Raw genomic sequence first — 25,559 nt, 5'->3', positions numbered from 1 at the left:
CTGTCAGGATCTTGATCAAACTGTGGAAATTCCTCATTGAATTCCTGTTTTACCAGATTTTGTTTTATCTGTTAGGTTTAAAATATCTCACCAACTGGAGCGTCCATGTTTGTTATCAGAATTAGCTCCACCCACTGACTTTGATGGGTGCAAAAAAATATTGATGAACAGACCATGAAACAATGAATGAAATCATGAAATAATTACACATGCTTTTTGAAAATTATTTAAGTATTTTTAACGACACAATCTATTAATTTTATATATAAATATAATTTAAGCAGAATATTTTGGGCTTTGTGTATTTATTGAATTGTACCACTTTTGCCTCTCCAGCTGAATCATATTTAATTTCTTTATATTTGATCTTAAAAACAGACAATCTTATAATTATGTAGGTAATCGGCCTTAAAATGCATACTCCAAAGGATGCCGGATACAGACACATCCTATTTTTAGCTTTAGCTTTTTAGCTCATGGTGATTGACACCATGGTTAGGTTAGCTGCTAGCGAAAGCATCATGTTAGCATTACTGGGATGAGTTGGCATAGGACAGCCATAGATTAGTTATGGCTATATTTGAGAAATGGTTCAATATTAAATATGTTAATGTAATTGTATTAAATGACCTAATATTTGCCATAAATTCTACTTTTGCTACATTGCCGACCCCTAATCTGAAGTTTAATTCAAATTTCCTTAAGACAAAAATGTACTTTTTTACTCAAAATCTTGTTAATTTCCTTGCTGGATGTGTAAATGAATGGTACCAATGTCATTTTAGCAGTATCAATCGTCTATGCCACGATAACGCTTCAGATGAACGTCTAGACATCCAGAACAAGTATTAAAGTAGTTAGGTGACTGTCATTGGTTTATTCACATGAATATACATCAGTGCAGGCAAAGTCGTAATTCCGATTTTCCACTTGAATAAAGAGTCGTGAATTTTTTCCATTTGAAAACAACAGCTGTTCTGGAGTTCTTATAGTGATTTAAATACAATATTTTACAACTACCTACAATTCAGTCAGAATGTCACTGTTTGAAATACGAAGAAAACCAAATAAAACACTTGGAGTATGTGAAGATAAGTTAGATGGAGATCTTTTTATGCTGAGAGTAAATCAGAGCAACAAAGTGAACAAATGTTCAGTTTAAACTGGCTTCGGCGGCGGCGGTGGGTATATGCAGCACACATCAGTCTCGTATGTTCTCTCTAGTCATCAAACATGCAACATCACCTGAAGATTATTTAACTTATTTTGGAAAAGCTCAAAGTGGACTATTATTATCTGGTTTCACATTCCATTTTACAAAGGCGTAAGCTCCACGGCGGCTCGATGGTTAGCGTTCTTCTTGCTGCAACACGCCTCGGTGGGGCAAATGCCCGTCCTGCATGGATTGGGTCCCTCCTGCCTTGTCGAACATCACAAGCAACTTTGAGGGGGTTTCCAGGTGAGAAGTGTTTGGAAGAAAGGGAAAAGCTACTGTTCCCGAGAGTCCGCTCTCTCTCTTATATGTGAGACTTGTCTGCCTTTTCGTTTAACCATCCTTGATCGAGCTTTGTGATGTTTCCCTGGAAAAGTGATGAAAAGACCCCCCCTTCCCCACCACCACCACCATCACTTCCATCATCATTCCCACACGTTCAGGGTAAGAAGGCAGAGGTCAATGGTCATCGTCCACTTGACCTTTCTGCCTAATTCCACCTCATGTATTTGGGGATGCACTGACAGACATGGTAGCTGTAGTAAAACCCATCTTGGCACGCTCGTCTGGTATGTTTGCACGGAGGCCTGTAACAACTGGAAAGGGAGGGCGAAGAGAAAAAGAGTAGATAAGGAAGAAATGTGGGCGAATAAGACAAAAAGGGGATTGGAGGGAAAGAGTGAGATGGGTGAGATTGAAAGGAGAATAAAAGAGACAACACAAGGAAGATTAGATCCTTTTGGCTTGCATGCTATGGATTATTCACATTGCCACATCCCTTTTGGATGAAGCCAGATCCAAGTTTTATTTGCATGTGCATCAAAAGATTCTCTGTGACAAATGGAGCATTTTTCCGGAACGGGTAGCTGATCTCTTCAGAATCACAGCAGGTGTATTTTAGCCTCTGGACTGCCTCTTGTGTATCGGATTAGATTTGTGCCAATAGGATCAAGAAAAACACTTTGAAGATCAAACAAATATTAAGACATTGAGAGAAAAAAAATTGTTCCAAAAGAAAAACTTACGATCTGAATCAACTTCTTAAAATGAGTAACAAAGTATGTTTCCTTTTTCTGTTTGCCTCTATGTTTTTTTATCAATTTCCTTAGTTTCGTTCTCGCTGCTCACAGCTTTGCTCTCACTACCAGATTTGCACTTACACTGTCTGGCTTTCTCCTTTGCAATCCCTGAGTTTTTGGTATCGACATTAATATACGGTTTTTGGTTGCAATTCTGACACAACCCTTTCGGGTGGGTGGGACTTCTGAGAAGTCCTCTCCCATAGGACAGTGGTTTCTCTTGAGTGACAGTTCGGTGACCCGGAAGTGAGCCTCCAAGACTTCTTTTCCCCCATCTGGTCAACAACATGAATTTTGAGCCCCAAACACATTATTTCTGCTATCTGTGGTGTCTACTGAGGATCTAAAGTGAGTATTGATAATATATTTGATCTTTTCTTAGTTAATCTGTAAGTTAAGCTACTTTTTAAGTTGGTTTTAACCAGACGTTAGCTCACTAGCTAGCAGCTAAGCAAGCCATTGGGCTACCTCAGGACAATGGTCTATTGTTCCAGAGAGACGTATTAAAAACTCATCTTAACATATTCATTACTGGTTTCATGGAATTAATTATTGCAGTTTATGTTAATAAGTTTGCCAATTTTTCAGGAACCTGTGGAACATCAGAGACTTTGCAGCTACTGGAGCTAACCTGTGTACTGCTAACTTGCTACAGAGGAAGCAGCAGAAAGCTGAGCTAACAGGCTGTTTTGCAGGTAAATACTCTTTTAGTGGAACTGCAGGACTTTTATGGTATAACTCAGACAGAATCTACATGAGCTATTGTGGGAAGACATTTAAACTACATTTACATACAGATACATGTATTTTTTATTCCATGTTACTTGGACGGGCTAAACAAGTTCATAGTTCTGCCTGCTCCTTTTTCAGTGAAACGAATGGATTATATGATGTAATTCTGACTGAATAATTATCTAAGTGAGTATGTTTGATAATAAATTTCTTTCCAGTATACACATCTGACATTTGTTCCAATCGATTCAACAAGATCTGATGGTCAACAGTGTCACATGTTGCTGTTGAGTCCAGCAGCAGCAGAACCACATAAAAATGTGTCATTAAGATTAAAATAAGTTTGAAATTTAATGTGAACAAAAAATTGATACAATAATAATCTATAGAAAAAACATTTAAACAATGTAAAAACTGCCCCACCACAAAGGAATCAAACATGGTGGAGGAGCGCAGCGCTTCTGTCACCTCGCTTTCTGATTGGCTACACATCACATTCAACAAGCAGCTCGCTCATTTATCCTCCAAACCGGGCCAAGACAACCTCACATGTTGAATATCACTGATATCTACGGTCCAGACGTACTTCTGAGCAGACCAGATTACCCTTAGCACACCACACACGGTAGGATTATACAGTAAGATTATCTTTAGAGCCTCTGTAGGTTTTGGCACATTGTTGAAACCAGAGAATCGAGTCAATCGGCATAATGTTTCCATGTGAACCTGACCTTAAAGATAAGCTACGACATGAGAACTGGGTCCTGGGATATCTTAAACCAACATTTCCAATAAAACACATCTGTCTGTGGTGATTTATGTCCTAAACGTTGTCCCAACAAGCAGCTGAGTAGCACCCTGCAAGTCATTGGTTGGAGGAAACTTGTTTTATTGTAATGTGTTCAGACATGGTGGTTAATGTATGGGTGGAGGCTTGAAGGATTACGTGAGAGTCAAATAAATCCTCTCCTAATTAATGAAGCTGTTGAGAAAGGTTTACCAGCCTGTAGAGTTGTTTGACTCCTCGGCTATGGAAAGAAAATGTGTTTTAAATTTACACAGTAATTTCTAGTGACTCTACGTGTAAATAATGTTTTTTATCCACAGAGGGCGCTGTTCAGCTGTGTCGTCCTCTGAGTAAAGATCCTGAATCTGATCAAGCTGAGAACAGTTTGGCGACCTGCCAGTAACGGTCATTTTACTCTGTATATTCCAAGTTTCCCACATGTAAACCTTGGGAGTATAAATCACATCAGCTGATGTGCTTCCTCGGTGCCCGTCGCTCTGTCTGTCTCCAAGCCGTCCTCTTGTCCCACTGTCATGGAGTTCAGCCTGTCTCTCTATCCGTCTCTCTGTAGGCCTCTGGGGTCAGAGGAAGGTCGATCCTTGTGCACGCTGGCTGTGGGAACGGCGACACACATGCTAAACCCGTGCAAATGTTAAAGATGCCTGATGTCCATAAAAGGAGCAACATGTGAAAGATTAAAAAAAATGTTTTCCTTTTCTTCAGTGGAATGTTGCACATGTCCATCGAGAGTAATTCCTCTCAGTCCTCCTTCATCCCAGAGTTAATGACATGCCACTCGTCTGGATCATCACTCAGCACAACCCACCTGCTCAGGTTATTCAGCTAGCTTACTCTGGGTTTGTGTAGATGGATGGGAGGCTTTTTGCATTGTTTGGATAAAAACTAACCACAACTCACAAACATGACATCGCCTCCTTTGATAGTTTGTGCTTTGATAGCCACGCCCACATCTGCACATTCATGTCATGGTCGGCTGAACCAGGTGGGACACGGATTATTTCATCTAGAGGAAAACACACCTGTAGCTGAACCATTCATCTGGATCCCTGCCAGCCTTGAGACCAAAACTGACTCCTGTTTACGACTAAAATATTTGTAATCGGTGCTTGCCATAGATGCTCTAAACTTTATTGACTTTACTGCAATGTACATATTAGGAAGAGCCGTCCAGTTACGTGGTTAAGCTGTTAGTCTGCTCTGTTTACCAGCCTAATGCACACTCCTTACCTAAACACAACTCACAGCTTTAACATCGCCGGTAAGTCACATGACCTCTGTGTGACCCATTGAAATCATCACAAATGTCTCTTAAAAGGATTGTCACCTGAGAACGGACACCTTCATCGGGTCATGGCGAATCGTTATCCAAATACGTCATCAACGTGTGACAGCGGCGGGACGTACGATTCAGACTCCTGGTGTGATTTACTGTGGTGTAAGTCTCCCACCCTAAAAGTAACTTAATGAAAAGTAACTGTAGTAAAGATACAGGGAGCAGTACTTAGATTTACCGCGGTGCCAGAAGCCTGAACTTTAGGTTTTGTTGCTGCTCGTTGACGTATTTGTGACCTGACAACAGCGCCACCTGCAGACTGCTTTCTGGGTCATCTCTACCTGAGACCTGTTAGTCAGACGTCTGATGGGTCCGACGTCAGCTGCCACCTCAGTTAGACCTTCGTACCTTAGCCCCGCTTACCTGCAGGTTTTGGGGTTGAACTTCTTGCCCTGTCGCAGACACGTCTGTGGACTCTCCCTGCACTGACACAGGCACGTTTCAGGGTTCAGGGGCTGATTCCTTGGACATTTAACGGCACACACACAACCACATAAGTCGTCGTCCCATCGCTGGCCGGCGGGACACGGCCGTCCCTCACCTTGCCCTTCACACTGGCATTCACCTGGGAAAATGATGACCAAAAGCAGCAAAATTAATTTCATATCGTGTTTCTACGTGTTTGTATGAAACTAGAGTTCATTCGGGCTGTTTTGTCCTGATCAGCCTGCCAGTAACACTCAGAACCGGTCCCTAACGCTCATGTAGGCCCAAACAGCACAGGCGTCTTATGCAGGGCTGCATTCCATTATGAAGCTTTTATACAGAACAACCAGTATCCACAGCTGTAGAAATGGAATGCAGCCCATCATGCGTCAGCAGGTCAGAGGGAACGTGTGTTTTACTACTGCTGCTTGGATCAGGTGTCTCTCCTTACAGGTGTTCTGGTCCAGTTTCCAGCCTGGATCACAGCTGGCTTCCGTCAGGCCGTTTTGACAGACACACTCACAGCTGGATTCCTCCAGAACCCTGTTGGGTCCGCAGAGAGCCAGCAGCCTCGAGTCCAGCGCCTCTGTGGAAGACAAAGGAAGAGAAATGCGGTAATTCTCTTTGTTCATGCCCCACAAACAATGGGTTCTGATGGGTTTAGGAGAGGCTGGAGCAGATTCTCCGTCATTCATGTGTCGGTGGTGGTCAGAGGGGTCGACGGCACCAAATGGCTGCCTTGCCTCTGTCAGACCGCCCCAGGGTGGCTGTGGCTACGTAGTAGCTTACCATCACTGGCAGTGTGTGAATGTAAGAGCTCACGCAAGCATCTTTGAGTGTCCTAATAAAGCTCTATATGAGTTCGATGATGATGATGATGATTATTATTATTATTCATTCAGGACACGATGGTTCTGGACTTGTTTTCCTGTGACAGTCCGAGTCCTTTGGTTCGGATCGTGGGTTGGGAGCTGCAGGATTCATTTGGGCCCTTATTCCTAGAACCCATATCCCTGTCTTCCCTTTTCATCAGGAGATCATGATGAAGGCACGAGTCGTGGCTTTTACAGCTGTGTTAGTGAGATTATTCTACATTTTACACGACTGGAACGACCGACCCGGGATCCGAACCGGCAGAGCCGTTTGGACAAGACGTGCCCCAGTAAGAGAAGTCCAGTTCCCCTTTTTAGTTTCATTTATAAAAGTATTTAACTACAACATTTTAAAATCTGTCTGAGAAAACGTATTACCTGTCTACCTTTGTCTGTCAAGACTAACTGAGGCTAACTTTAAGCTAGCGGCTAGTCCAAGCACCAAGCAGACTGAGACCACCCTAAAGCAGCACAGGAAGCGCTACAGCTAGTGTTCAGCTCCAAGTAACGGTAATGTAAAAGTGATGCATAAAGGTTTATAAATAACTACAACACAAAGGGCTTGTGGGTGAACAGTAGTCTTGGAGTTCATCTAGTCATTAGCATATCAATCCTTTCAGATGTTTAGTTTTTTCTCCAAACTGAGGCCATTCAGGGAACCATCTATGAATATTAGCATCACATTTGCACAGAAAAGCAGTTAAAATGACCTCATCACACAATTATCGATGTTTGCTGAAACGTCTTTAACTAACAAACTTTAGACAGAATTCTTATTCAGGCCCTTTTTGAACGGGTGCCTCTGCATTTATATGGAGGCTGTCTGCTAGTTAGCAGCTTTACGGCCCTGAGCCCACCTGCTGCTAGGATTATCGCTCCAGGAGGGCACACAGCCACAGAAGCTGTAGTTGCTGTTGCCAAGAGACGAGTCATCAACTGAGTCTGGCGCCGATCTGCAGGTTTAAACTAAAAGTTGTGTTTCCGACCCAGTTTTCCTCTTTAGTGACTCGATCTCCTCCCATGTTTATGTCATGAATCAGGAATGCTGCTATAGAATCGGAAAAATCCAACGTTGGCAGAGGAAGGGGATGCACATGATTGTACAGGCTCAACGCCGCTGACACATTCCTGCTACAGTAGACTCAACATTGCATCATGGGTAATTGGTTTCCAGAGCCTTCCCTTGCCCTCCTGGCACCAATGTGATCATCACCTGATGGGCACTTAAGCTCAGTTCAGAGCTGAGTTCTGTGTTCCCGCAGAACTAAATCAGGTCCTCTGGTCTTTATTTAGCTTTTATTTATTTATCCTTTACGCTTCGCTTCACGTGTCGCCTGGACGCACTATGTCCTCCTTATGCGTTATATTAGCTAAAGATCTCAGTTCAGCACGTTCAACAAACTCAATCATAAAAGCATCAGAGAAACACGAATGTCCAAAAACGACAAACCAAACAGACACATGGCCCTACAACTACACATCCCAGAATGCTCTGGAGCAGGGTTAGGTGCTTTAGCTCCTTTGCTTTTGGGAACGACCCTGAAAACAGGTAAGAGGGAAAGTCTCCATCGATGCACCTTTAGATTAGAAACAGCAAATTTTCATGAATTTCACTCCAGAGCTCACGGCGATGGACAAGGCAAGGTCATCAGGTGTGAAGCTGAAAGCCGACCTACGGTTAAAAAGGTTTATGAAAGTTCAAACAAATAGAGGTAACTTCATCTCTCAGCTGTAATCTGTAATCTCTAACCCTGCTGCGATTTTGGATGTAGGCTGGGTTTGAACCAGCAACCCCCCAGGTCGCCCACAAATCCCTCAGAGCAGAATTATGCTTTTAATCTCTTGTGTACAGATTTGTGGTTTTTCCTTGATTGTGTCTCATTTGTGACACAAACAAACAAACAAACAAACATAGAATCTGAATAATCAGCCTCACTCACCTGTTTCCCTCTGAGAGTAGCTAACGGTGTCTGCAGACACACACATACAGCTCACCGGATCCCACAATGACCCCGGGGCACAGGGGAGGTCTGGAGGGGAACACCTGCGTGCGCACGCACACACACACACACACACACACACACACACACACACACACACAAACACACACGTTTGTGAAGACTGGAGACTGCGGTTCAGATTTGTAGAAAACGGCGTGGATCTCTTACTCACAGGTGATCTGCCGCTGCTCGCCTTATGACGGAGTGAAGCGGCCGTTTGGAGAGGCATTCGCATGAGGTATGGTTGATGAAGGTAACCATGGCAACCGAGCGGTCCATCCTGGGAGGAGACAGCTCCATCAGCTGGCAGTGATGAAGATAAAGGTTCAGATGTGAGTGAAGAACAGGGTTAGGGCTACGTCCTTGGTCCAGGAGGCATCCTTTGGAATTCTAGGGTGACCAAGGAAGGTCCTGTCTTTCTCTCCTCTGATTGGCTAGATGGGCTCTACTACAATTGGCTGAAAATTCACGGGGGCGGCAGAAAACAGCGGCCTTCGCTTGCCTGAAAGCTAAGCAAGCAAAGCAACTGATGTGGATATCTGAGCAGAGGTAAATATGTCCTTGTGAGAAAGCTAACATTAGCTTTTCAAATGCCACGTTAAAACTAGTAGGCATGCCCTCAAATGTTCATCTAATCTGTTGTTTGCTGATGACATAGCTGCCAGTTCAATATACTTATTCTCACACACACACACACACACACACACACACACACACACACACACACACACACACACACACACACACACACACACACACACACACACACACACACACACACACAGGTGTTCTGTACTTGTTCAATAAAATCTGTGATGTAATCGGTGTGGTGCATTTTCATGATCATGCAGTTTTCATTTTTCTAGAAGAGAAACATACCTGCTGCACACAGCTGGGTAAAATAGGGCAGTTTTATTATATTTCATACCAAGGTAAGGCACACACGTTTATCCTATGTACTCTGCTGTAATAAGATAACCTCAATGCTTTAGTGCCATGGACATAAAGTAAGTCCCACAGTGTGATAAATGCAACCAGATTTATAAGTTCACTTCTTATGTTTTTCAGTTTCTAATCAATGAAACAAAAAAAACTTTTGCAACACAGCACAGAATGGTGCTAAGTTCTTATTTTCTAAAAAAAATAAAAAATGTAAAATAAATCCCCAAAACAGCTGTTCTGTTGGTGGCAAGAGGACAGTCTGCACTTAGCAAGGGAAGACGGTTTGCTGCTAAATGAAATAGCCAGTCATAGTAGAGCCCATCTAGCCAGTCAGAGGCGAGAAAGACAGGACCTTCCTTAGTCACCCTAGAATTCCAAAAGTCGCGTCCAGGAGCAACAGCAACTATCCAATCTCTGCAGTGTTTTCAAAGTTCCTTATTGTCTCCATCTGGATCATTCTGCAGCAACTCTCAGGCTAGCAGCTAGTTACTGACTGTGTTTTTAAAATGATTTATTTTCTTTCCTTAGAGCAGATGTAGGCGGTGCTGCTAACACACACATTAGCAATGATGCTAACATGCAAAAGCTAGGACCGACTGTCCGTCTCACTGAGTGGTCAGGCGGTAGCGGTATTGTGGTGCGATTGTGTGCTTTTCACACCACCCTACACTGTGGCGGTATGACGGGGGTGTGGGGGCAGTCTCTGCGCTGTCACAGACTCGTTTTAGACTAACTTGTTTTTTTATTGCAATTGAATCCGCGCTGCTAAAGTCTTTTAGACGAGCCGCACCTAAAGGTGTCTGTCCTCCACTGTCCCTATGAACGGTCTGGTGATCAAAGCTCCAGCTCCAACGAAGAGAAGCTCCTGGAGCTCTGCATCGCTCCAGTTTACCATCTCAGCTGATTCTGTCTGCTAACGCTGAACTTACTGCCCGTGTTTACTTTCATCTACAGTATGCTGGCAGCAGCTTGGCAGACACTCCACAAGACACCATCCTGTGTTGCACCAAGGCAATATCATCATTCACCATGTTGCGGTAATTTTACCACCACGCTTGGCTGCGCGATGCCACCACGTTACTTTCAGAGCACACACCGTGGCGGTAGTGTTGCGCTGATTTGTCGTCACGGTGTGTCTTGTTAAAACAGCTCACAAGACCCTAAAACATCTTCTCCATACTCTGGAACCAGCGACCACTTTCAGTGTGTCTGTCTGTCTCCATCCCTGCCGGTTTTTAGGAGCCGTCTTCAAACTCATATTTTTCCTTCAGCATTTCCTGATCATGTCTCAGATTGGCCCTCAGCTGTGTTGCCTTGTCTGGTTTTTTATTCCTGTTTTTATTCGGTTTATCGTGTTTTTGCTGGGCTGGGTCAGTCATCATTCTTAATCCATGTTCTTATATTATTTTTATTCATTGTATGTGTTCTAGCTTTTTTTGTGCTGTGTCCAGCGCACAGCAATAAAGCTTGATGGATTGATCCCCATTCATTTGTATGACCCAACCCACTTCAGTGTCGGCAGTATATAAATGTTGGTCACGGTAATCTTATGTTTGTGTACGTTGGCGTTTCCCCCGGTGAACGAGAAGCTAGCCTCCCTCAGACTACGTGTGGGAGCACGGGTCCTGACTGGTCTGTGCTTATGCACTAAACTGCAGGTCAGACTACCCACCTGTTTTGGAGTCCTTGGATGGGGTGCTGGAGAGCTTTCCTTCTGGAGACTTCTTTATTCTCCTCACTTGGACAATGACAGGGAGATTCGGAGAGTTGGGAGTAACTGATCTGAATCCGAGCAGTGTTTTTTGATTGGACTTTTGTATGTATGTTTTGTTTTGTTTTGTTAAAAGACCACGCTGTCTCGACTGAAAAACTCTCTCCGACTCTTTTCTTTAAGAATAACAGAAATTGCCCACAGTTTCTTCCTGGCACTCGAGGAGTACAGACGCTTCTCTTTTCGCTCCCTTATCTTTTTTTCCCAAGGCTCTTTGTCCTGTCTGCCCACAGAGCACTTCTCTGCATTTCTTCTGAAAAACCCTGTTTTTAACCATGGATTTGATAAATTGGTCATTCAACGCGATTGATAAGATTTTTTCAACAATGAGAATGGAGCAGGGGGCTCCCACATGTCCACAGGGGACACACCCGGTGGGATATATGTTGGATTCCTGGAAGGAAACGTGTGGATATTCGGCCTGATGATCACTGGATTTCTCCTGATTGGAGTGGGAGGATATCTGGTTTTCTGGAAATTTGGGAAGACGGGAGCGATTGGAGTGCGACCCGCACCCACGGAAAGCACGGTCCGTGTGGAGACTTCACAGACTGGGACGTTACTTGAGGTGAATTCGTAAGCTGGACAATGTTCTAGCTGCGATACCGGTATTAGTGCGCTAAATGGATGTCATCTCGGAGAGAGTCACCGGACGGTATGGACAAGTTTAAAAACCCAAAATTGGCTTCACTGAAAGACTGGAATGATCAGTTTAAAGACTGAAGGCAGAGAGGAAAATTATCTCAGCCTGACCCAAACAAATTCTTGTTATCTGAATCTGACGCCCTGGTAGCCTTGAGCGGCAACAAACCCCCACGAAGGAATGCAGACAGATGCTGTGAAAACTCTACCTACCCCCGCCTTCGGATTGGCCAACCAACCTACATGTGTTTGTGGATTTGGAGAAGGCGTTCGACTGCATCCCTGTGGGGGGTAATCTAGGAGTATGGGGTACCAGGCCCTCTGATATGGGCTGTTAGGTCCCTGTATGACCGGTGTCAGAGCTTGGTCCGCATTGCCAGCAGTAAGTCGGGAGAATTGGACTCCGCCAAGGCTGCCCTTTGTCACCGATGCTGTTGGCAACTTTTATGGACAGGATTTCTATGAGCAGCCAAGGTGTTGAGGGCATCCGTTTTGGTGGCCTGAGGATCAGGTCTCTGCTTTTTGAAGATGATGTGGTCCTGTTGGCTTCATCAGAACGTGATCTTCAGCTTTTGCTGGAGCGGTTCACAGCTGAGTGTGAAACAGCTTGAATGAGAATCAGCTCCCCTAAATCTGAAGCCACGGTCTTGAATTGGAAAAGGGTGGAATGCCTTCTCCAGGTGAGGGACGAGGTCCTGGGAGGAGTTTAACTATCTCTGGGTCTGGTTAGTGAGGGAAAGATGGAGCGCGGGATCGATAGGCGGATTGGTGCTGCGTCTACAGTGATGCGGGCGTTGTACCGGTCTGTCGTGGTGAAGAGAGAGCTCAGCCAGAAGGCGAAGCTCTCGATTTACCAGTCGATCTACGTTCCTACCCTCACCTATTGTCATGAGCTTTGGGTAGTGGCCGAAAGAACGAGATCACGGATACAAGTGGCTGAAATGAGTTTCCTCTGTAGGGTGGCTGGGCTCCAAGAGGGGCTCGGAGTAGACCCACTGCTCCTCCACGTTGAGAGGAGCCAGTGCAGGTGACTTGGGCGTCTAATTAGAATGCTTCTTGGATGCGTAATTTGGAATCGTAGGATTTCCAAGGAAGATCCTGCCTTTCTCGCCTCTGATTGGCTAGAAGGGCTCTCCTACCATTGGCTACTTAGCAGCAAACCATCTTCCCTCGCTAAGAGCAGACTGTCCTCCTGCCACCAGAACAGCTGTTTTGAGGAGTTTTGTAAAGGAAATGTGAACTTGGTGCTATAATGACCACTATGCCCTGTTTTCCAAAATACATTTGTTTCTTTTATTAAAATAACAGAAAAACGTAAAAAGTGAACTTATAATAAATCTTGTTGCATTTGTCACTGTTGGACTGACTTCATATCTGTTGGCTCTCCGTCTTATTAAAGCAGAGTAAACAGGATAAACGTGAGTGCCTAACCTGGGTTGAACACTATAAAACCGCCCTGTTTTACCCAGCTGTGTGCAGCAGGTCTGATTCTAGATTAATGAAAACGGGTGAAAAATGGTCTAAGTCATGATCAGCTTTGAGTTAATTTTCGGTTAAATGACGCACATTTAAACAGATGATGAGAGACAAGCTCTAACTTATAAACAGCCTTAAAGAGAAGACCTAAGATGGCCTAAAAATTAAGTACGGTAATAAGATTACCCCAGTAGAGCTAAGAGATGCTAAGTCAGTCTAACAGTGTGAGAAAATGCAACAAGATTTATTACAAGCTCACATTTGATGTTTTTCAGGTTCTTTTATAAAAGATGGGAGACTTTGTTCTGATTGGCTTAATGACCTGGGGTCTTATTTATCAAACATTGCGTAGAACCCTTACTGCGTATTCTGCGCTTCAGGCTGTGTGTGCGCGCGCACATGCACGTGTGTGTGAGTGTGCGTGTGTGCGTGTGTGTGTGGGGGGGTCTTGTTCTGTGTGAAAACGAAGCAGTACAAGTGATAATGCTGCAGGATTTCATAATTGTATCCTTCTCAGCAGCAGCACTGCAGGTGCTCTCCATGTCCAACATGTGCGTAAGCCAGGTCCTTAGTCAACTTAAAGTTGCGCACATTTTTCCGCTAAGTTTTCTTTCATTAATCCCAAAGTTTGCATGGAAAGTTGCTTATGCAGTTTTCCGACCCCGTTTTGTGCGTAAGCAAGCTTGATAAATGAGGCCCCTGAACTGTATTGTTTACTGTGTGAAGGTCCTTGAGACGACTCTGGTCCTGATGTGGAGCTATAGAACTAAACTGAACTGGACCCCTGGATTTGAGTGAAACCGCCTTAAATGGGCATCTACAGCTGATTAACTTTAAGCACAAATAAACACTTCCTGTCAGGAGGTCAGACATTTCTCCTGCTGCTGTTCATTTATCAGGAAAATCTTTAGTTTGACAACTTTCAACTTTTATGTTTCTAAAAACAACAAGCTGCTGCTCTCTGCCGCAAAAAACAAGTTTTCTTCTTCCCGTATAAAAGCACCCCTGTGTATGTGTGTGAGTGTGTGTGTGTGTGTGAGACTCTGTGTGATTGTTTGTGTGTGTGTGAGATTATGTGTGATTGTGTGTGTGTGTGTGTGTGACTGCGTGTGATTGTGTGTGTGTGTGTGTGTGACTCTGTGTGATTGTTTGTGTGTGTGTGAGATTATGTGTGATTGTGTGTGTGTGTGTGTGTGTGTGACTGCGTGTGATTGTGTGTGTGTGTGTGACTCTGTGTGATTGTGTGTGTGTGAGATTGTGTGTGTGAGATTATGTGTGATTGTGTGTGTGTGACTGCGTGTGAGTGTGTGTGTGTGAGACTGTGTGATTGTGTGTGTGTGTGTGTATGACTACGTGTGATTGTGTGTGTGTGTGTGAGAGATTATGTGTTTGTGTGATTTTGTGTGTGTGTGTGTGTGTGAGAGAGATTGTGTGTGTGTTACTGTGTGTGTATGTGTGTGTGAGACTGTGTGTGTGTGTGTGTGTGAGACTATGTGTGTGTGTGTGTGTGTGTGTGTGTGAGAGAGAGAGAGAGAGAGAGAGAGAGATAATGTGTGATTGTGTGTGTGTGAGACTATGTGTGATTGTGTGTGTGAGAGAGACTGTGTGTGTGTTACTGTGTGTGTATGTGTGTGTGAGACTGTGTGTGTGTGTGTGTGACTATGTGTGTGTGTGTGTGTGTGTGTGTGAGAGAGATTGTGTGTGTGTTACTGTGTGTGTATGTGTGTGTGAGACTGTGTGTGTGTGTGTGTGTGTGTGTGTGTGTGTGTGTGTATGTGTGTGTGAGACTGTGTGTGTGTGTGTGACTATGTGTGTGTGTGTGTGTGTGTGTGTGTGTGTGTGTGTGTGTGTGTGTGTGTGTGAGAGAGAGAGAGAGAGAGATAATGTGTGATTGTGTGTGTGTGAGACTATGTGTGATTGTGTGTGTGAGAGAGACTGTGTGTGTGTTACTGCGTGTGTATGTGTGTGAGAGAGACTGTGTGTGTGTGTTACTGTGTGTGTGTGTGTGTGTGTGTGCGAGTATGTGTGTGTGTGTGTGTGACTGTGTGTGTATGTATGTTTGTTTGTGTGTGTGTGTGTTGTAAAGCGCCTTGGGGGGTTCCAGGACTCTAGAAGGCGCTATATCAAATACAGGCCATTGTGCGCGCCAGTGTGTGTGTTACATAATCAAACAAATGGCTTCAGCTTCCAGATGTTGTTACGTGTGTGAGAGCAGAAATCAGAAGATCCAGTCGTGTATCTCACCGTCTTGTTGACCAGCGTGTAGCTGGTGTTGGTGCAGTAAAACGCCTCGTTGCCGCAGCAACCACCACAGCGATGCAGCGCCACGCAGCGAGGGATGTATACCTGACTGGTGGACTCTGGGTACTCTTTGGCCACCTCAATGCACACCTCCCTCGGCTGGCAGGAGGTTCGGTGGATCTCCTCAAGGATGACTGGAAACACAATGGAGTAACTGGATTTAGTTTGTTTGCAGTTTGAGTCCAGATGTTTGGACTGGAGATCGTCATCCTTAACCCAAACCACCCTCTTTTATTAGTCTTGGGTGCTGTAAAGTCTGTGTGGCAGACTAAAAACAGCATTCTGCTTACATCACCACTCATCTATTCCAGTATGAAAGAGGCGTGACACGGTCTGGAACAAATGCCAGGATGATTACCTTCTAAAGTCGTGTCCATTTTGTAAAGAGCCTCCTCCCGCAGCTGAACCCACATATCATCGCCAGAGTGGACCAACGGGCTTGCTGATGAGGTGGAGAATGATGAAGAAGAGAAGGAAGAGGAGGCGTGCCAGGATTTCTTCCTCATGCAGTTCTGCAGCAGACTGTATTCTGGGTAGAGGAGCTGCAGAAGCTGATCCATGCTGGTGACGGCGTCCAAGCTAGGCTGATCATCTGACTCTTTTGGTGGCTGGAGAAAAACACGAGGAGATAACAAAACTTTTCATTGTTTTCTGCCACAGGAAATCAACTTCTGCTTGGACGACATAATAAAAACAAAAAAAGGTGATTTTGTACATTTTCTGGTGTTTTGGGATAATGCTGGTGAAGGTTCTCTGTCATCCAGGTCATGGTCATTTAGGATAATCTGATAGAAAACTGACAGGTTTTGGGATTTTAACTAAGAAAACTAGCAGGTTTGTTTTTTGGAGAAAAACTGTTCAATTCAATTCAAGTTTATTTATAAAGCTCCAAATCAGGACCAGAGTCGTCTCAAGGACCTACACACAGTAAACGTTCCAACACAGGTCAGTTCATTAAGCCAATCAGTACAAAATTTCTATATAAGGAACCCAGCAGGTTGCATCAAGTCACTGACTAGTGTCAGTGACTTTACAGCAATCCTCATACTAAGCAAGCATGCAGCGTCTGTAGAGGAAAACTCCCTTTTAACAGGAAGAAACCTCCAGAAGGTCCTGGCTCAGTATAAGCAGCCATCCACCACAACTCACTGGGGATGGAGAAGACGGAGGAGCCTCACACGCACGCACGCACACACACACACACACACACAAAGTAATGTTTCTATGGTTACATTGTGATGTCTTAGTAAATATTTGGTCAGAGATAAACTTTATTGTATTTATCCTAGTGAATCTATAATTAAACGGGTAGTAGTAGCACATTCAGTGTCAAAGAGAGTAAAATGTTATTATCAGGAGAGGGAGAATGTTTAAGGTTAGCAGCAGTGTGCTAGCCAATGGCCCCCTCCATGAGGCTACCACAGCTCAGCAGAACATCATTGTAGCTTCTTCTGGGGAGAAAAACACTTAGAGAAAAAAATAAAGTTAACAGCTGAAATATCAGGAAATAATGCAGTTAAAAAGCAGATTGTAGAAGAAAGTAGTCGAGTGTGGAAAGTGATCAGTATGTCCTCCAGCAGCCTAAGCCTATAGCAGCATAACTACAGAGATAACTCTGGATAACCTAGCCTTTTAGATGGAGGCAAGGCAAGAGAGAGCTGTCTTTACCGACTGTACCAACTGTTGGTTTGTGCTGGAAAAACAACAAATACCTCAGCTGTTAATGTGTTGCAACATGTTGCTGTTAGCTACTGTTGGGTTGTAAGAACATCTCCTTCCTTCAACCTGCAGGTTTCCTTTTCCTTTTCACAGGAATTCTTTAATCCGAGGAAATCTGTGCTTCTCGTGCATTGCCCTTGAGCTGTAATTAATTAATGGTGACCTCAGCAATGAGTTAACCTCCCATCTTCGAGCTTCCTGCCTGCCTAATATGATCAGAGTGGAGCATGTCAGCTCAGATGAATATTATGTAGTGAAGCAGGTTCCCATGGGAAATTTCAGACTACAGTCAATATCACTTTATAAACCTTCCTGTTGTGAGTCACCATAATGATTTTCTGCTGTCATGACTGATTACTCAGCTTCACTTCAAAGAGCTTCAGTAGATGAAAGATAAAAGACCAACAAGCTGCAAGATAATCTGTAGGTTAGTAACAATCAGCTGAGAGTTCTTCTGAGGGGCCTAATAACTCTTCCTGGAGGGAATCCCAGAGGTTGTTTATGTTCCCAGGCTGTGAAAGGCAGACTGGCACAGCTGGCATCAGCTAAACACAAACCAGATCCCTGTTCTGTTATCTCCTCCTGCTCTGATCTCGTTTAAACCATTCTACTGTCATCATGTCCACTCTATCTATAGATCTATACTTCAGTATGACATTATATATCTACTTCATCCATCTACTATCTCCACACACGCACGAGAAGAACATGCTAACTCCACTCATGCACGAGAAGAACATGCTAACTCCACTCATGCATGAGAACATACTAACTCCGCTCATGCATGAGGAGAACAAGCTAACTCCCAACAAGCATGAGGAGAACATGCTAACTCCACACACGCACGAGAAGAACATGCTAACTCCACTCATGCATGAGGAGAACAAGCTAACTCCACACACGCACAAGAACATGCTAACTCCACTCATGCATGAGGAGAACAAGCTAACTCCACACACGCACGAGAAGAACATGCTAACTCCACTCATGCATGAGAACATACTAACTCCGCTCATGGAGAACATGCTAACTCCAAACAAACATGAGGAGAACAAGCTAACTCCACACACGCATGAGAACATGCTAACTCCAAAGAAACATGAGGAGAACATGCTAACTCCAAACAAGCATGAGGAGAACAAGCTAACTACAAACAAGCATGAGGAGAACATGCTAACTCCACACACGCATGAGAATATGCTAACTCCAAACAAGCATGAGGAGAACATGCTAACTCCACACACGCATGAGAATATGCTAACTCCAAACAAGCATGAGGAGAATATGCTAACTCCAAACAAGCTTGAGGAGAACACGCAAACTCCACACATAAGAACAGGCAGGAAGGATTTGAACTAGCGACTTCCTTGCTGCAAGGCAGCAGTGCCGCCATGCAGCCGCAATGCCCCTTTTCTAAAAATTCATCTCATTCCAACAAATGAAAGCTAGCTATTTTATTCAGTAGATCTTATGCTGATGCTCGGAGTTGAGGTCCAGTTGCTGCCCCTGAAACCTTTAGCTCAACATCTGAATTGTAGCCTTTCTTGTGTTCTAATTTCACTCTGCTTTAGCCGCCATCTTGAATTGGGTTAACTTTAATGGCAAGTCAGCTGTAGATGAACACACATCTGGTGTTCCGTGACATATTTGGCTAATGGTACAAACCATCGACATATATACCAAACACATAGAGACACATGTTTATGTAAGTCAGTGATACATTTTCTGTAGAAACACAAGTTTATGCTCTTAATTTGAAAGAAATGTATCCAGAGACTAAATTGTTCCGACTGACTTTAGACTCATAATGTTCTGAAAAGTCAGAACACAGCATGCCATCATGAATGTGTGAATATGATTTTTGTCAGTTCATCCCATAGCGTTGCTTTGGTACGTCTATCCCTGATGTCACGCTACTGGTGAGACCTGAGTTGTGGGAGTAATTTCAGGGTTGTAAATATAATAGTTTGGCAGCAGCTGTGGGAAAAGCTTCACTTTGGTCCTCAGAGGTGCTTCATGACAGATTAGGTTTGTTTGGATCCTATTTATTGTCAACTTCAGAAAGATCATTCTTGTTTGCAGAAAGTATATCATATTGTACTGCAGCAGCACAATGCCAAAACATGACAACACCACCCCCATGCATAACAGCTGAACACCACCACTACACATTACAGCCTTCTTGTAGTTTGTTTTAGTTTTCAGAGACGTGACTGAGGGTCTGATCTGCCTCTGATCGGTGGTCATTTTGGTTAGGCCTTCCCAAATGTTGTTGTTTTTGATCCTCCTCTGTTGTGTTGTTGACTGATGACATGAGCTTGTGTGTGAGGGACGGTGTGGTGACGATGTGGTGCTCATCCATCACACTGGGGTGTGTTAAACATTACATACTGTTGGCACAGACACACAAATATTTACACCCGCCCGCCCGTGCATTCATCACTCAGCCTGTCAGCTTTTATAAACACAATATGTTTGAAGCTGCCTGTTTAAAAAACACAGTTTACGTGAGATTTTTCTCAGCAGGCTAGATCGTCGGCCGATGAGTTGTTATCTCCTCGTTCGCAGAAGTACTGTACTGATGTTTAACAGGAAAAGGAGCACGTTCCAGGAAGTGATGCTTTTATCTTTACACCTCCTCCCGAGTCGGTGCTGATGTTGTCCTTAACAAGTCAGAAGCTTTTGTTCCAAACCACTAAGTGGCTCCTGTAGAAAGATGATTCTGACAGAAAAACCAAACCATTCCCTGTCTGCTCTGATAACCCCCTCCTCTGGAGATATGGTGACTGATGTATTTCCAGCAGCTTGTCACCTTCGTCGCGTTAAAGCGACATCAGGGAAAGGAAATGATGTTAGTTTATATAAATGTCTAAACTTTAGAATCACTTCCCTTTTCCTGAATGCATCCATCTATCCATCCAGTTCCCAGTGCTTATCCACAGCAGGGTCATGGGGGTCACCATTCCAGGAGGGACACTCTCCAGCTCCTCCTGGGGGGTCCATGGCGTTCTCAGACCAGAGTGATTACACAAGTTATGGATAGGCCCCAGGGTGTCCTCCCAAGTGGGGCATAAATGGAAAACTTCCAGACAAGGCATCCCGATCTGATGACCAAACCACCTAGACCGACTCCTCTCGATGAGGAGGAGCACGCTAGAGGATGTAGCTCCTCACTTTATCTCCGCAGCAGAGACTGGCCCCCCTGAGGAAGAGGTTTGTTTCAGCTGCTTCTTTCCAGGGTTCCCATCTCTCAGTCTTGATGTCTTGGCCATAGGGGAGGGTTGGAATGTAGATGGACCAGCTTCACCTTTTGGCTTCTACCATCACTCATGAACAAGACAGCAAGATACTTAAATTCCCTCCCTGGGGCAAAGACTCGCTCCTTCCTTTTCTTCTGGAGAAGCTGATTCTCAGTTGCAAACTGCCCCAGTGCTAAAGGTCGTGGCTTGAAGAAGCCAAAGAACCACGTCACCTTCCAAAAGCATGGCCGACACCCTGAGGTTCCCAAAGCAGATACCTTTCTCTCCATGACTGTGCCCTGAGATCCTTTGCTCTAAAGTTAACATCCCTCAGCTGCAGGATTTGAAACATAATTTCCTCTAAATAACCCGTTGTCCATGTGACATCATCCCTTTGCGGCGCTGTGTGCGCTCCTTTCATCTGCACTGTTGCCAGAACCCTGAACAAAGTTTTACACTTCAGCGGACTTTAGGAATCATGCCCTCTAAAGATTCATAGAGCCCACAGCTGAAACGATCATTCGTGTTATTAAAATGCTCCATGCATTGAACTCCTAGGTTCCTAAGGTCCACTGGTTTTTTCTGTCCAGGTATCATTGTTCTTGTTTCTCATTAGAGCCAATCTGCTTGTCTAGTTTATGCATTGGGTATAAATATGACTAATTACTGGGACGTAACGGTTTATGTTTGATACGTACCTTGGTTTTAATTTCACTGGTTGTTCTTTTGTGTAAACGGGTACAGCTTTATTGACATTTAAGATGAAACTTGCAGTAAATTCTCTCTGGGAGTATAGGGTACTAGGCCCTCTGATACGGGCTGTTAGGTCCCTGGATGACCGGACTCGTTTCCGATGAGAGTTGGACTCTGCCAAGGCTGCCCTTTGTCACTGATTCTGTTCATAACTTTTATAGACAGGATTTCTAGGAGCAGCCAAGGTGTTGATGGGTTTTTTGTTGGTTGAGTCATGGTGAAGAGAGAGCTGAGTCAGAAGGCAAAGCTCTCGATTTACTGGTCACCTACGTTCCTACCCTCACCTATGGTCACGAGCTTTGGGTAGTGACCGAAAGAACGAGATCACGGAAGCGGCATTTATTAGTTTTCTCTGCAGGGTGGCTGGGCTCTCCCTTAGAGATAGGGTGAGAAGCTCGGACATCCGGGAGGGGCTCGGAGTAGACCCGCTGCTCCTCCACGTCGAAAGGAGTCAGTTGAGGTGGCTCGGGCATCTGGTTAGGATGCCTCCTGGACACCTCCCTGATGAGGATTTCTGGGCACGTCCAACTGGGAGGAGACCTAAAAGGAGACCCAGGACACGCTGGAGGGACTATGTCTCTTGGCTGGCCAGGGAACGCCTTGGGATTCCCCGGAAGATCTGGCCCAAGTAGCTGTGGAGAGGGAAGTCTGGGCCTCCTGACTTAGGCTGCTGCCCTCGTGACCCGACTCCAGATAAGCGAATGAAACTGGGTGGATGGATGAATAAATGATCTGACATTTTCTCAGGTAACATAAAGATGTATTTTGCTAGAAATAATAATTTGTCCCCATCGTTTGCTGAAAGGATAGATCTGTTGGTTTGGTTCTGTGAAGGATGCAACTCCTGAATCTGGACACAGCTGAATGTGTTGTTGGCTGAAGTACAATGAGTTTCTCGTCTGTGTGGAAACTCGTCCTGCCTCTGTCCCGAACTGCATCATCCAGATACAAATGCATGTACACTTACACCTCTAGTAGTTACTGAATTATAGCTTTGTATGTACAGTCTTATTATTGAAGGTGTCCCACAAGGATCGTGCTAGGCCCCCTGTGGTTGATCTGATACATGAAAATAACTTATTTTAAGTTTTCATGTTTACAGAAGAATAGCATAAAATGATGCTGATCAGTGACTAAATGTTTACCGATATTCTGTTTTCCATGTTTGGTAAAGCAGACGCTGTTATGTTTATTTGGGGTTACTCTTTAATAACGAGCTAGAGTTGCAGTCTTGGTGTTTGTCCTCCTCTGATTCCCCAGGTTTTTCTACCACTTTATTTCCTGACTTTTACCTGTTTCTTCTTACATCTCCTGATGTTTCATACAAATGCAGCAGATCAGTGGTTTTCTACTTGCAGCCCTGCCTTACACACTACTCAAGTTGGACCGATGCCCACCAACAGCATCAGCTGATTAGAAGCTGACGAGTTCCTTTGGGACCTTCTAAACTGGCAACAGTGGTGATGTTGGACCACCACTCCTACTGAGGCTCAGAATGCTGTTGAACTTCCTCTCTTTGTGCTCATTCTGTAGACAACAGTGCGTTTTAGGACCTTTTCAACATCAACTCTTAGTTTTTGCTACTTAAGCACCTTGTTCGTGCACTCAGACCCTTCCAGCAGCATATTTAAGCAGAAATAACGACCACTGGACACGGCGATGATGCCGTTTCCACCTCTGTTTTTGCATAATGCCTGCTTTGTGTTGTAATATGTTCCTGTGGTGGTCTTGATCCCAGTGATGTCTCCACAGTAAATAACGCTTATCTGCCTCTGATAGCATCATCTTTTCCTAAAGGTATTCCAGATGATGAAGGTGCTGTAAACAGAGCGGCTCTGGGGTCAGACAGGTGACTTTCCACCTCCGACAGGACCGGTTGTTGAGGCAGAGCTGATCTAAACTGACATCCTGACCAAACACGCGTGAAACTCGGTACGTGAACGGAGAAAAGTGACGCCTCACCTCTGTGCCCATGCCTGCAGCTCGGTAGTAGTCGGTGTAGTCTTGTCCTGAGCACAAGTAGCTGGTATTAAGCATCCATAGGAGCACAGCTGGTATCCACATAGTGAGGGGATGGAGAGGGGGAGAGGAGACACCAGCACAGAGAGTGGGGGCGGCTGAAGTTTAGGAGGAAGAGGAAGGTGATCACAGATCAGGCGGGCACGTCTGTGTCCCTGTCTTCATTGTATCTGGGGACAAAGTTGTTTTTCCGATGCAGCGTGTTGTAGTCAGGGACACAACCTGAATAAACCATGATGAGGAAACCGACACCTTCGCTTTGTGTCTGGCGCTCCTTCGCTTCTCTTCAGAGGAACTTCTTCTCCTGCTGCTCCTCCATTCCTGCTCGGGGATGATGTCAGGTGTCCCTGTTTGGGTTTGTCCTCACGTTGTCTCTGTGTCCTCGGTGGCCTTCGACTTGAATGATCCCTTTCAAGTGTCTGACTTCCTCTCCAGCCTTGGTCGTCCTCTTCTTGTCCTTCACACCTCCAGGCTCCGTTATCTGTTCTCAGCCAGCAGCTGTGCAGATTATCGCTACCCGTCTTTATTTGTCTCCCGTCTCCTTTGGGGCAAAGCCCGCTCTCTAAATGTGCCGCGGCTCTTCTCTCAGCTCTTGGTTCCTCTCAGAACCATCAGAGACAGAAGAATGGAAGGAATCCTGCTCATAAAGGAGTTTTCAGGAGAAGTTGAGCCTCTTGTCCAAATAGAGTGAACGTGCCTCCTGCTCCCAGGCGTCTGGCTGAGTGAATGAAATGAAAGAATGAAATGCTTGTAAGTGGTGGGCGGAGTGACAGATCTGAGGGATGTTTTTAGCTGATTATACATGCTTCTTCTTTTTATTTCCTCTCAAAACTGCAGCGACTGCAGAGGCAAGCCGCCTTAGCCTGACTGGATTTGAGGCGCTGATCTTCAGCCTCTTCATCGCTTCTCTTGTCGTACACGTTTATCTCCTTGAGTCCAGTGCCTCTAGGCAGCAGAGAAGACGTGCAACACCTGCTTTTTCCCTCTCACTCTTCATCCAGCTCCACCTTTGTCTTCCTCCCTTCCCCCTTCCTTACTTTCTCTCTTGTTCTTTCTTCTTTTTGTTCATTCAAAGTCCCAAAAAAGACTTTCTTCACATACCTTCTTAACTATTCCGCCCCGAGGCTGTAAGCGCTTGTGTCTAAGTATTACAGAGGAGGAGGAGGAGGAGGAGGAGGAGGAGGAGGGTAGCAGCAGGAGCTCACATCTTTGTCCAAACTATATTTATATATGAAACTCTCTCTCCAGGCTGAGCAGCTACCAACAAATGTAAAATAAATTATGGGGCACAAAAGACCGAGTCTGCAGGAGAAACTGAGAGAAAGGAGGAGGAAGAGGAGGTGTGTCTGGGAAACGCTTGAATGAGAAAACATCCGATTTCTGGGCCAGTCACTGCCGGCCTTTTCAAGGATTAGACACACACGCACACACACACACACACACACACACACACACACACACACACACACACACACACACACACACACAGCGCGCGGTGGCAAGTGTCTGCTTGTTGTGCACTTTATGTTGAAATCCGCGCAAGCAGAATTCCACATTCCTCTCATTGTTCCTCCTCTTCATCACATGAACCCGGTGGAGCTCCAGATGACAGGAGAGGAAGTCTCAGCATGGGTCTGGGTTGAATTTGAGTAAATGTGATTACTGAGCATCCTCGCATGCGTGCTGACGGGTCGGGGTCACCAGCCTGCAGGTGTCTGGTTGGTTCCTGCTCAAGAGGGTGAAGGATACACTATTCATGATTTCCTTTAGTTAATTTCCTAACTAATCTTCAGGTTTTTACCATAATAAACATAAAAAAACGATGAATAGGTGTGTCTGCAGCAGGTTAGACTGTTGCAGCACTGGAGAAGCTGACGCGTGGAGACGTGGATATGAAGCAGCACGGTGCTCGACTTCAGCACCTGTCTGGGTCTAGTCTGCAGACCCGTTTTGGTCTCGCCCCAGCGACTCTTGCTCCACATCGTCTCTGTTTATGAAATGCAGCTGAGCTCTTCTTACATTCTGTCGCCAGCAGCAGATAGAGCGGCCTTTGCTCCACACAACAGAGCCTTTGTGCTCCTTCTCAAGGGCTCCTCCTGTTTTATGGAGCTGATGGATGGGGCGGCTCCTCTGTTATGACCCGAGCATCTAGGATCCAGACTGTATGGAGACGGCATCGTTTTGTAATCTTCTGATGAAAACCGGACACCAACACATTCTGTCTCACCTAAAAG

The 25,559-nt window shown here is 44.9% G+C and overlaps 1 protein-coding gene across 1 annotated transcript; it reads right to left on the bottom strand.

The window, feature by feature from the left end:
- Positions 1-1,241: 1,241 nt before the first annotated feature.
- LOC107380855 (vascular endothelial growth factor C) lies at positions 1,242-23,435 on the bottom strand. Its single transcript, XM_015952235.3, has 8 exons — positions 23,269-23,435; positions 15,954-16,203; positions 15,539-15,729; positions 8,636-8,766; positions 8,404-8,507; positions 6,043-6,177; positions 5,529-5,730; positions 1,242-1,809 (listed from the first exon to the last, which is right to left on the bottom strand). The coding sequence occupies exons 1-8, from the start codon at positions 23,368-23,370 to the stop codon at positions 1,704-1,706; spliced, it is 1,221 nt and encodes a 406-aa protein (XP_015807721.1). The 5' UTR covers positions 23,371-23,435; the 3' UTR covers positions 1,242-1,703.
- Between the last annotated feature and the right edge of the window lie 2,124 nt (positions 23,436-25,559).

This window comes from Nothobranchius furzeri, chromosome 14, assembly GCF_043380555.1.
Source record: "Nothobranchius furzeri strain GRZ-AD chromosome 14, NfurGRZ-RIMD1, whole genome shotgun sequence".
NCBI lineage: Eukaryota > Metazoa > Chordata > Actinopteri > Cyprinodontiformes > Nothobranchiidae > Nothobranchius > Nothobranchius furzeri.
Note: the sequence above shows the minus strand (reverse complement) of the source record. Positions and strands in the feature narration are given on the sequence as shown.

What these genes read in the sequence shown, in the direction of transcription:
- LOC107380855 (XM_015952235.3), bottom strand. Translation starts at nt 23,370, where the DNA reads ATGTGGATACCAGCTGTGCTCCTATGGATGCTTAATACCAGCTACTTG. An exon ending in CGAGCAGCGGCAGATCACCT is followed by an intron (nt 8,508 to 8,635) that starts GTGAGTAAGAGA and finishes GTGCGCACGCAG; the next exon opens with GTGTTCCCCTCCAGACCTCC. An exon ending in GAAACTGGACCAGAACACCT is followed by an intron (nt 5,731 to 6,042) that starts GTAAGGAGAGAC and finishes TCATTTTCCCAG; the next exon opens with GTGAATGCCAGTGTGAAGGG.